The following is a 13629-nucleotide window of genomic DNA, read 5'->3' as shown; positions in this document are numbered from 1 at the left end:
TTTAACAGTCTAATGAGATATGAATTTATATATGCTGTACGGACCCTCTGTCTGAGCAGCTGGAAAGTTGAAGTTGTGGATTTTTTTTTTTGTCCCGGAATATCTGTTTGGTTGATGAATATTAATGTTACACAAAATTTGACACCTTGGGTTTGTTATCTTTAAAGAATGAATTATATCACAGATGATGAGCTCACCACTTCCAAATTCTTCCAACTTATTCTAAATGTATTTAAATAAAGATTAACGTTCTTTAGATGTTAATTTCATTATTTTCCCGTGATATTTTTTTCTTTTTTTTTCCTTGTGGGACATTGTCGTCTTTCAGCGCCAGAGGAAACCTTTACAGACTTCTCATTGACCCAGGCTTGTCTTGTAGCAAAGAAAAAAGTGTTTTGGGAAAGCAAAGCTCAGTAAAAATGGGCCCAGGTGCCATTGTGAACATTGCTTTAGCTTAAAAATAAAAAAAGCATACACAGTAAATTTAAGATAAATATAAAAGATAAGTTGCTGAGTATAAAGGGCTGACTTTAGATAGCAACGTTTTCAATATTGTGAATTTTGTACTTTCTGAAAATTCTTTCTAATGCACAATAAGTGAAAAATAAAAGTTTGAAGAGATGGAAGCGTAAGCATTTTTACATCTTGAAACTATGTTTTCTTCTGCTCATAACTACCCATTTTTATTACCAAAACATTTTTCCCATATAAACTCTTAAAATAGAATTTCGCAGAGCTGAAAAAAATATACTTATTTTTTCCTTTCTATGAACCAATATTCAGAAATGGCACAGAGATTAAAAGACACAGATCCTTAAACGTAAAGTGAATCTGTCACTTATCCCAAATAATAATTATTATTTACTGATTTATACATCTCCATCATATTCTACACCAATATGCAATGGTTAAACAGAACATAATTGTGGACTTACAGAAACAAAAAGCGAGGAGGGCCCTACTGAGATTTGTATACATTAAAAATAAAATGCAAAGGAGACACTCAACACCACATCAGAAGGCCACTGCGGCGACATAGTCTGGAAATCTTTACTTCTTTTAAACATAATTCTTAGTACTATAGATTAAAATTAATTGGCTGTACATAAAAGAGAAAAGATCATTTTGGAGACCGTGCTAGATTCAGTTTAGTTCTGAGTTAAATGACTTTGATGAACATCATGTCTTAAGTGAGAAGTAAGTGTTTCTTTTCTCTTCTCTTTGAAATAATATGGCCTACGCAAGTTTAAGTGACTTTTGACACTTGGAGAATTTGTTTTAGACATACAAAGTTAAGGTAGGCTTATCTGAATTAAACAGGTAAAATAAGAAGTTTATAAATATAAGAATGAATAAAAAAAACTAGAAATTCTATGGTTTTTTTTTTTTTTTTGTAAAGTTAGCCAAACACTTAAATTGTGAACTTCCGAATAAGTTACAGCTGTCTGTGTTACTTCTTGTTAATGGTACCTCGGTTTACAGTGTATCATTCTCCGGCGAGGTGGCAGTACTTTCAGTAATGAATATAATGAGCGATGGCCAACGAGGCTCCTTCGGCTGCAGGAAGAATCCTCCAGTGGGGAAATCCTAAGTCGAACCAGCAAGATATAAGACTGTACTTTATTCCACAGAAGTTTGGGGAAATCAAAAACGGCTAGTATTCATAGAATTGAGTTTATTTATGTACAACATGTCCATATCTTTTTAGTGAAATTTCAAATTCATCTCTGAGTGATGGTGATGTTATTTCATACAAAGCTCCAGCTACACGTTGCACAGGGATTTGAGATGGAGCGGAATTTTGGTACACAGGTATCTTGAAGGTTTCTAGCAAAATTGATATTCCAAAACTTAGTACAACACAATATTAAAGAGTAAGTCCATTTTTTCTGATACAATCTTTGTTGCATCCAGTATTTTGCTCAGTTTGATTCTACTGTGTTAAATAACCTTGTTAACATTTTTGTATAGCCCCCCACAATCCAGATCTATTATTGTAAATGATTACTTGCAGTACTAGTTGGTTTTTAATAAGAATGTGTGATAAAAAAGGAATAATTCTTAGAAAGTGATAGCCAAGAGATAGCTTTTGACACCCTTGCACATGTAGTGTATTATATTGCATAATCCCTTCATATATTCTGTGATATCTCAGTAAAACCGAGAACCAGAGAAATAACTAACAGCTGATGGACTCAGGGCCCCAGTTCAGTTCATTGCTGTAGGACCTGGGACAGTTGGCCAATGTATTGTTGGCCGCCTCTGCTTTTAGATATGAGTAAAATCCCAACACAAAGATGGAAAATATTTTTCCAAAGTATGCAGACTCATGTTTGATAGTGTTGTCTGATTCTTTTGAGACAGTATCTGATACATTCCATTAATGAAATGGCCTACTGAGTTATTGCTCAGTTTACACCTTTGAATATAAACCCCCTAAGTGAACAAAGATAAAATTTTTTGTAAAATGTTTCCCAGTATTCAACAAAGGCTAAGGAGACACAAACAGGTAAGTTAGATATTTAGTAAGTTTAGATGATCCCTGGTTAGCTTCTGTCAAATGTGGAAGATCATGAGCAAGGACATCCCATCCCTATGGTAGTTGATCTTTCTAGTACCAAGCAAGTCTAGCTCGGCTCCATTACAGCTTGATGATCCCAAACCCAATGGCTGACATGCCTCTTGACCTGGATGGCTGGCGTGCACCTACCTATAAAAAAGTGTCTTTGAATTCTTAGAAAAAACCTAGAACGATGTGTTTACATGTCTTGCCTTTTCTTTTGCTGTCTTGGATATGAAGCATTCATTAGTTTCACATACCGTACGAGCAGCCTTGTCTATCTCAGAATGTGGGCCAGTGATAGCATTAATTGCGGGGTTGAACTTGACTGAATTGTTTAAAGATTTCATTAAATCAAATTCCACAATGCAGATTTAGTCAATTAGAGGACAATTCTGGTGTGCAGTTTGATTCTGTGCTCTTTTATTTAGGATTAAGCGCTGAAAGACATGAAAGTCCGTATACTTAATTGAGTGCAGTGTTTCTTGATTTGCATATATAGTACATCTGATTTGCATTGTGCAAGACTAAATGTACAACTCTTGAGCCCCTGCTGGTTACCACCTAGAAATTTTCAGAGGATTTAGCTTTTTTTGCAACATGTCTAGTGCAAATTTAAATAGAAGAATGACCTCTTATTTAAAAAGTAGATTTAATTGTTATAAATGCTTTTAGTTCAGATCTTCTATATTTCAGATTGGATGCTGAAACGACCATTAGAAGAATGTCAAAAGATTAATTCCCTAATCCAAATTCCTATGGAAATGTAGGATAAAAAAAAGGCAGAACAGGATTCGTTCTGTTTTGCAAATTATCCTTAATTTGCCATGAAAATCAATTCCTTTTCTGTAGCCAATTAATATGAATGGAATCTAGCTCTAGGTAAAACAGTAAAGATTAAACCACTATGATCTTTTTAAAGGAAGCTCTTAATGTAGATCAGTCGCCTCGGCAAGTAGAGGATCAGAGTATATGTCCATGACATTAGTTGTTGGACATACAACACTGGATTCATAATTGTTTAAAAGCAAGAAACCCGAATTAAAAAAATTAAAACCTTCAGGGTACGCCGCTTAACTATTTGTTCATTTAAATGTTGTTAGATAATGAATTGCTGTGAAATCCAAATTAGAGCTAGATTGGGTATTTGATTATATACCACAGTTGAAGACAAGGCTTGCTACAGGACAGCTGTTAACATGATATCCATAGTCAAAATATACAAAACATCGACACCAGTAAGACATTGTAAGGTTTGTTTTTGCCAACCGTTATCACCTAATAAGCAAATGTCTGTGAACTGCTTTTAGTGTGAATGCACCTCCAATAACCGTAACAATTGTAGTTAGTATTCTTTTATGTTTCATATACAATTATGGAAAGGATATGATTCTTTTGTCAGAACATCAGAATTTTTGATAAGATAACAACTCTATATAACTGTTAATGATTTTTCATCGGTCACGTGCTGCTCCTTTCCAGTAACCCGAAAACATGGTCTTATCTGTTTCAATAAATTGACATTCATTACTGTTCCAATGTAAGAGAACATTTTGGCCGGTTAGAGGGTCAACTCTCCTGATAGATATGTATAGATAGTTATGCTTCCTGAAGGGTGCATATTTAATTTACCTGGAGTCGTTAACCTTTGATCTGCCTACAAACGCTCACCAATCAAAGAAATCAGAGATCAAAATGACCTGACCCCCATCTACCTCTGTGGAGATTGAGGACATTGCCTTATGTTTTATTTTTTTTGTGTGTTAATCAGATGGCTTTGAAAATCGGCAACTGCAAAATTGAAGAAGTTATTATTAAATGTCCCCTGGGGAAGATTGTGTTATCTGGATGTGAAAAGGGAATACATGAGCTACGCCTACAGAGAGATGCAGTGCCTGAATCAAGGTAAGTTTAACTTTTGTACTCTCGTAATTGGACAGCAGTAGTTAAAACTGTCTTAGGAACAACATCAAGACATCTACCCCAGCCCCATGGCAGCTGTCCCTTGGACCTCCTCAACAGCTTGTATGAAGCAATTTTTCCACTTGGTACATGCGCAGCACCAGCAAATTGGACAATGCACTCATTTGTGAAGATCCAAGGCTGATCCCTAGGGGTGGTTAGTTAGCTGTCCTGACCCAGGTCAAGGGCAGCAGCCAACATAGATTGCTGCAGCTACCACTGGCCCACAGCAGCCAACCCTTCGGCTCCTCGCGTCCGAGCTGTCATTTTCTCCATATGTGGAATTGCAGCGCACTGCATGATATAGGGAGATCACTGTGGATCACAGGTTGCTGAGATGACTGCACTTATAGAGAAAGGTTCTATTCAAGGCCTACAAGGGCTTTCCCAGGGTGCCGTTATTATTATAATTAAAGACTATTCTATACATAACATCTTTACTGGTTTGGTTAATTATACAATTACATTAAACATTTTTAGGAAAGGTTAGGATGCATGCATTAATTATATTAGTATATCAAAAGTTTGCAGATTTTGTTTAAGTTTAAATAAATGTTCATTTCATGCCAGAGAGCAGTCTTGTCCTCTCTCATTGGCTAAAACCGGTGAAGCCTTCACAGTGTTCTCTCAAAGCATATCTTTTGTTAGGGACACAAGGGAGTCCCTCCTCAGCTCTCAAAAATGAAAAGCAACAAAACCCTCCAGCCAGTGAAGCACGCATTCAGCTTGTTCCAGTTCTTTTAGAAATTCAGTCATTGCCAGTGTAACATTGTGCTTCATTGTTTACAAAAAGTGGATTTTTTTGGCTTAAGGATGAAAGACAAAATGGAAAAATATCCCAAGAGTTTTCATTTGTGTTTCCTCTTATAGATGCATAAAATAATAAATAATAATAATAATAATAATATATATATATATATATATATATATATATATATATATATAGTTATTAGCTGCAGAAGAAAAAGTATTTGGAGCAATACTAGACTTTTTAAATATAGTACACATTTCATTTTTTGAGCAAAGTATGCAAACCTCGAGATTAGAGGAGTTCCAGTTTCAGGTCTTTAGATTGAGAAATATTCTCAATTTCTCTGTTTACGTATGCTTTTGGTCTGTATTTGAGCTCCAGTAAAATTCAGTAGTTGAAGGGAACGGCATAAAACAAAATCAATAGGAGGAAGTTTGTGGATTTGTCATTCTGTCTTAAAAAAAATCTGTATTGCTCACGGCCACTTTATCCTCAATACCAAATGGCTACATGGTTTTTAATAATAATATTTGTCCTCCCTGTCCCTAATAATATGTGTTACCATGGACCTCTTGGTATATCTTTTACTTAATGGCCCTAACTTGTTACTACGTTTTAATGATTGAATATTATTCTAATTCCATTGCCCATATGGTTTGTTTTGGCAATTGTGATTGAAAACTTGCTCATGCAGAGATTGATCAATATCGCCCTGATTGTTGAGGTTCTTCTTGTTAGTTGAACCCATGTTTCTGTTTTGTTGGGTATGTTCTAGCTAGCATCCTTCAAAACCATATTGTCATCTCCTGAAGGACTTGTATTCAAGTCAGATTTAGATTTGCAGAAGTACTACCAAGTGCTACCAAGTACTACCAATAGACTTCTAGATCTGACATGTACGCCTCTTGAAATATCCGTTGATATACATTTTAAGTGCTGTCAGCATGGTAAACAAGATGGTCAAATCAGGGACATTTATCTAATTTAGTTACCTGCACCTCCTTCAATAAGCTATGAATAAGTGGAAAAAAAATAATGGGGCCTTCTATTTTTTCCTTAACATATTCTTGCCTTTTTTTTTTTAAATCACTGGACATGTTTATTAAACATGGAATACAAAGAACGTAAGCACTGAGCCCATTATAAATGTATTTTTCACTCTCTGATGTATATGTAAAATTTTCTATTATGGATTTAACTCATTACAAAACCCAAATCAGATATTGAGACCCCCGCTCCATCCCTACACCCTATTTATTAAAACTTTTCAAGCAGTAAAAACATTTTACTTGTTAATGAGAGGAAGTGGAAAAATTAATGACATACATCTCGGAATCTCCAATATGTCTCCTTTTAACCATGCACAACCGGTTCTCTTTGCTACTGTATGTAGTTTAATTTCTTTGATAGGGTTCAGTAAGCAAATGCAAATAGATTTAATGATTTGCATCAGTAGATCATTTCTCAGTTTAATATCCTCTGATATTTTGGTCAAGGACTTTTCTTTTTTTGGTAGCTAGCAGTATTTCATATAATAAGAAATATTAATGCTAGTTACATTATGATACATTCAAATTAAATGAAATATTTTAACCATTTACTCATAGGTATATTTTTCAAGTAGCTCTTTCTGTCACTTTAGTGACAGTAAAAAAGAAATCTATCTTAAAAGAAAATGGAATAACTCTTAAAAATGAATATGGAACAGTTATATTAATGCACTTTTAAGGAATAATCATTACGGGCTTGGGTTCTGACGTGCTTGTGATTGCCTGTAGGCCTCAAAAGTCCTAAGCCACAAAAAGAGTCCTTAAAAAGACAGAATGCAAATGTATTATTCTGTCAGAAATGAAAAATACTTGCTTCAAACAACTCTAGAGTTATCCGACTGATGCGGGCTTGGTAGATCCGTTCTTATGTATATTTTTTTGCAATAAAAATGTTTTCAGTGATTTTTAATAAATACTTTGTATGGTCGATTGCAAAACTAAGTCTCAATTTCCATTCTATATTGTATTTTTCTTTTAGTCAGAAATAACAATGTTACTAATATCTCCAAATCAAATTGGTTCTGGAAATTGTGATTCCTGTAATTTATTGGTTTTCAAATTTATTTAGTGTAAGGAGTCCTTCGCAAAAGGCTTAGGAACCTTTCATATTCGGGTAAATTAAAGCATTACGATCATGTACGGGTTATTTGAATACAAGTACACATTTTTTTCCAATTGCTTTCATTGCTTCTCCTTTAGAAGTATTTTATTTAATTTACAGTGGCAAGAAAAAATAAATGAACCCTTTGGAATTACCTGGGTTTTTCGCTTTAATTATTCATAAACTGTGAACTGTAGTACATTATATATAGACAAACATAACGTGCTTAATCTAATAACACAAAAACAATGATAACCTTTCATGTCTTTATTGAACACACCCATTAAACATTGCTGGTGGAAACAGTTCCCTTGGATGAGGTTGAACCTTCTTTTGGCAGCATTAGCCTCAAACGAGCACTTCCAGAAGCTGCAGATCTGCACAGCATTAAGGAGGAATTTTAGAGAATTCTTCCTTACAAAACTGCTTAACATCAACCATATTCCTAGGGTGTCTGGTGGCCTTAGTTTCATCAGTGCACAAAGTATTTTCCCAGTAGTGTTGTGGACTGTAACGGTGCTCTTTGGGAAACTTCAGGTGCACATCAGATTTTTATTTTTGAGAGCAGCGGCTTCCTCTGTGGCGTCCTGTCATGGACTCCATACCTGTTCAATGTTTTGCATTTAGCCTTCAGCTGTTACGGTAGAATTCTTTTTTAAACCTTCATACAGACTAATTTAGAAAAAGGGTATAAAAACTTGTTTGAGAACATAGAACGCTAGACCTATTCCCTTTATGACTACTTACACTCTCCTCCGCCATTCCCAAAAAGATGAACCTACAGTACTCAAGTTACATCATCCGGTCATCTGTCATCTATTGGTGCTGTATTTATATATGCTTTGTATAATAAATTAACTTGTTTAAGAGGACGTTTAGATATTTACACTAAACAAATATCTAACACGAATTAACAATTCTGGATCAAAAGTCTTGTTCTTTTTTGGAGAGGTATGGTTCACATCAGCAGATGCTTTTTTTTTTTTTTAATAAAGCTCTAAAACACCCCACCAATCCCGTTTTATTGATTAGACTACAGGTTTGCTAACTCTTGGCTCCAATTAGCTTTTGTTGAAGTCATTAGCCTAAGGGTTCACATATTTTTTCCAACCCATACTGTGATTTAAATGTTTTATTCAACATGGACAATAACATAATTTGTGTTTTATTAGTTATTTATTAGTTCATTATTGAATCTTAGATAAAGATCAGACCATATTTTAAAACCAATTTGTTGGTAATTCCAAAGGGTTCACTTACTTTTTCTTGCCAGTATATGTTTATGAAGCCCCACCAAGATTTGTAGATTTGACAGCCATTTAAAACTTGACACTTGAATTTTTCACGCTGCAGGCGATACGGACAAATGCTCTCCATTAGTATGTAAAATCCATACCCTTCACATGAATGCAGTGTATGAGGTTTACATACGGCTGGTAACATTTGACATAATGGCCTGCTGGGTGTAAAATTCATAGATGACAGGTTTTAAATTGCCGTGGTGGCAGCTGTACTGATACTGCTGTGTTACGTAGTTTATTTTGAACTTTTGTAAGGTACCATGAGATCTTTCACTATTAACATGTTTGTGAGCATAATCCGCTGCTTCTATGTCAAGAGCCAGCGAAACTGTCAGTCATACAGTTAGAGCAACTACCTGGGAACTTCTCAGGTAGGCTACCTGGAGGTCTGCCTCTTCTGAGAGAGTGGCTATGTGAGGGAGCAGGGACAGTCAGCTTTGTAGGTGAGGCTAGCCCTGCAAATAGGAGAGAAGTTAGTCGCACATAGGGGCAGGGCTGGCATCAAACATTAATGAGTACGAGGGAGTGTTGGTGGGGTGTGGGCATGGCTAAACGCTGGGCCCTCTGCCCAAGGAGACAAGTGACTCGTGGAACTGAGGAACCCAGAGACTCCAGGTCAAACTAGGGGAGTTTTTTTAGGTAAAACAGTACTTTCAGGAACTCTAAAGCCCCACAAACCACCCTGCATATCTTTTCTGGCAAATAAAATGCAGACATCAATAAGCTTTATGATCACTATACCCGTGAAACCATCTTCTGAGTGATTAATGAGATATCCATCATGAAACTGTTAAAAGACTGACCTGCTGCTTATAAAATTGTTTGTGCATGTACAGTGATTTATCGTCGACTGCTTTATACTCCAAGTAATTTTTAACCAATTCTTAGAGAACAGCAAAAACAATAACTATGCAGACAACCTGATTTTTGGGAATCCTAGCCCTCTAGGTATTCGCAGTGTTGGTAATTGATCATACAAAACACAAGAACCGACTATTGAGAAGATCTTGCTGCAGAATCGTACTATTAAATATTAATAAAGTACCTTTTAGTATGAGATTTTTTAAAACAAATATCCATATTCCTGTAAAGTACACAGATAAAAGTATGGTTGTAATTTTGCTGTGAAAAGTTGAATATTTGAATATATTGTATAATTTGTTTTCTCGTTGAACAGAACTTTTTAGCAAAAAAAAAAAAAAAACAGAACATTTTGGATAAATACAGATACAGGTACTATTCCTTGGGTAGTCTGCTCAGATGGCAGATGTGTTCTATGATTTACTATGCATCACCTTAGCCATCATTCCCATAAGTATTAATTTTAACTCCACTAATAAGAAACTGAACAAAAGTGGAATTATGAGTTCAGTAGTATTCTATAAAAGGTCAGTTGTTAAAAAGGCAGACTCTGACATTCTGTGAAAAAGGTGCCTTCATTAATCATCCTGATAGGATAGCCGTGGATTTACTTGACCAATACTAGGAAACCTTACAATTTAATGGATCCAGACGCTATATTCAATCCATTCAATCAAAACACGGAAGTGATTATTTTGGTTTTATTTTTTCTCTGCTGAAAGTTTTTAACCATTTCACGTTGAAATTATGGTTTGAAAGGAACGTTTAATTATTTACTTATGAACTATAATGAATGGCGCTATTTTTTCCATTATTATTATTATTTCTATTGTTATTATTTTACATTGCTATCATATGCGGCTGAATTGTCAATTCTGGGCAGAATAAAACAATTTTTTTTTATCCTTAGGAAAGTTTAAAAAAATAAATAACAATATGATTCTATTCATCTTCAAAATGGATCTGTCACCCAAAAATAATTTTGGGCCACTGTGTGAAAGATTAAGATTGATCTATGCAATATGCTCTTATCCGAAAAAGTAGTAAATGCTTATTTTTTTCATTTTAGTTTATTTTGTCTTTCTGTCTCATTCAACTGTTGTGCATTTCCACTTGGTACAGTATTCAGATGAAGTGATATCCAGTGTAAAAGTGTGGCACTATTAAATGAAACTGCCATATCTGTTATAGCATGTCTATCCCATGATTTTAGGAATTTCCTAGTATTTCTGTACAATATCTCACAGAGTCAGCTTTGGGTCTTTCAGTAACTTTAAGCTTTAGTCTAGTTCTTAGAAATGTTTTGGAGACCTCAAGTGACCTTGTAGCTTTTCTGTTTTTTGTTCTCTTTTCTGTCTTTTGACCTTGAAACTCGAGGTAACTCATGCTTCCCCCCCATCATGTGAAAAATGCACCAAAAACCAAGTCTTCAGGGACTTGGTTCCACTGTGGCCTTTTAAGCATATCAGAAAAACTTCAAAGAAAACTTGACAATCTTAAATTGTTATAAACTAGAATCTGTATTAATTTGACAGGAACACTTTTTCCTTTTATTTAAGCCCTGAGGTCTTTGCTTTGAAAAAGTGGGAAAAGGTGCGAAAAATGTGACCAATTAAGAGCCACTGCAGGCACCAGATCCCCCCACTCTTCTGGGGTTGAACTCTAGAAGGGATTTGGAACCCCTTCCTTCCCTCCCAGGAGTGGCAGATTTTCTAGGTCCCTCGCAAAGAACCACTGGAGTTGTCTGAGAGTTGGGGCAACCCACAAGGGCTACCATACCTCCCTCCCAAGAAAAAAAAAATCCTTGGTGGATCCGGTTCCACCATGGCCATTTTCAGTGATTCAAATATTGTAAGCATTGGCAGGAACACATGGCAGAATAATGTAACTTGTAATTTCTCTGTCAGTCAGTATTAGGTTTGGTAATGGTGAGAAAAATATGCCCTTAGCGCTACGGAATATAGAAAGCAAAATAAAATATAGCAATGCAAATATAGACATGAATGAAAGCAATCTGGCTGAGCATTCACGAGTTAAGTTTCCAATGCACCCCGAGGAGTTCCAGGCGGAGACCTGCTGTTAGGGACAGTATGTCTCGGTGTTGTATATTCTTACTACTTTATACATCGCTTTAAGGACTTGGACTTTCCATCTACATACAGCAGCTTTCATCTTGTTTGCTCTCATGCAGGGTCTGATTCAAACAGCTGCATAATATAACCATTCCTGTGCCAACAAGAAACCAAGTAGGTCAATGCAATAGTGATAAATTCATTATTATGGCTAAATTGTCTAGAGATCACAGTGCCAATATAACAAATATGCTGCGGAAACTTCATATTTGATAATAAGCTGCTTGAATTACGAATTTCTTTGCATACATTTTTCAAAGGAAAGGTAAAATACGTTGCAGTGTAAATTGCTAGGTCTGCAATAGTCATGCTTCTTCCTTAATGTCATAATTTTTGCTTAATAGCTGTTTGTGCTACATTGACTTAGTACATGCATAGCTTAACATAAATGATTACATTTGATTATGATTAAAAAGTTCCTCCATTAGAAATATTGGAGAGAAAGCTTACAAATGAATTGTTGTTTGACTTCTCCACTTCATTAGTCACAATGTACACTATGTGGAGTCATTGTCTAAGAGTTAGGAAGACTTGTAATGAGCTGTATAATATCAGCCTTTTGACAAAATTTAAAAATAAATGAAATCTTTCCGGAGCAGTTTAGCATGCAAATTAAACCCAAGAAACAATGACGGGATCTGTCGCTTAAGGCCAAATTGGATGTCACATCTTGAAAAGGCGCAGACAAAGAGTGCAGGTTTTTTTGGCCTATTATGATCATCTGCATACTTTAAAAAAACAATCCTACATTTGGAAATGCTTTAGGCGCTGAGAATTTCTCAGCATTGGAAATATATGAAACTTTACAGAGATAATGCTGACGTTGCAACAAAATGAAAGCACTCATTTAAACATTTGTTAAATTTACCAAAGTGTTTTAAAGTTGTTCCTTGGCAACTCTTAGCAGAAAAATGATACATGCCATTCCAGACCCCTATTATGCTAGGGAGCTAGGAAATAAGTAGGATATATTCTGGGACTTACACGTATCTCTCATAGCAAGTTTAATTGATTTACAACTAATATATTTTCACTAATATGTTTTGAATTTATAAATAGGCACAGTAAAAAAAAAAAATAATAAAATACAAATATTTTCAATGGAGAAAACATGATATTCAGACCAGGCTTGTTATTTTTAACCCCTAATGCATTGTTTTCAATGGGTTTAGGGACCGCCCATTGTCCTTAAAGGGTTAATCTCCTACAGTCCTTAATATATAATCAAGAATCACGTGCATGCCTGGGAACTTCCAGTACAGGCTACCCATGGATTTCTCTCATCTGGATTAGTGGCCTAATTTAAGGGAAGGGCTAGATCCTGAGAGTCAGTGGGCATAGTGGCATGGCCACTCATCGCTTTGCATCCCGGAGAAAGAAGAAAGTGACCTGAGGAAAGGAGGACTTCATCTTGAATCTCCGGGTCAAACCCAGAGGTACATGATGAATTCAAAATGGTCACAATACATCCTCAATGTTACATTGGGAATACTGAGGCCAGACTGGAGCAACATCATAAAAGTAATTTAACATAACTGTATGGCTTGGTACAGGCTTAAAACCAGTATCGTTTCTGGAATGCATTTTGGATTGAGTCATATCAGTGAAAAGAGAGTAAAATTTGGCCCGTAAAGTAACAAAAATCTACTAGGATTGTTTCGGCCTTAAGCATAAGGTCTCCATCAGGTACGAGCTTACAAAATGGTAAACATATATATTAGTGGCTATTGGTTATATGACTAGAAACGTAAGGGATTAATTAACCATTTCTGAAATGCACTTTGCAGCTTTTGTATTTTAAAGAATTGTATACAGGTCAAGCATGTTTGTGAAAATCTGGCAGCATAAAGTTTAACTTGTCAAAGCATTGCTCGTAGTGATGAGTAGATCATCCACGGAAATGCAATATTA

At 35.5% G+C, this 13629-nt stretch overlaps 1 protein-coding gene across 2 annotated transcripts in view; it reads left to right on the top strand.

Annotated features, from left to right (window-relative positions):
• MGMT (O-6-methylguanine-DNA methyltransferase) overlaps positions 1-13629 on the top strand; it is a 169590-nt gene that overhangs the window by 22721 nt on the left and 133240 nt on the right. For both annotated transcript variants that reach the window (XM_053450429.1, XM_053450428.1), the window contains exon 3: positions 4332-4465. In XM_053450429.1, the coding sequence (XP_053306404.1) occupies positions 4332-4465 (134 nt within the window). The remainder of the gene's footprint in view (positions 1-4331; positions 4466-13629) is intronic.

The sequence above is a fragment of the Spea bombifrons genome, chromosome 11 (assembly GCF_027358695.1).
Source record: "Spea bombifrons isolate aSpeBom1 chromosome 11, aSpeBom1.2.pri, whole genome shotgun sequence".
Classification (NCBI taxonomy): Eukaryota; Metazoa; Chordata; class Amphibia; order Anura; family Pelobatidae; genus Spea; species Spea bombifrons.
Note: the sequence above shows the minus strand (reverse complement) of the source record. Positions and strands in the feature narration are given on the sequence as shown.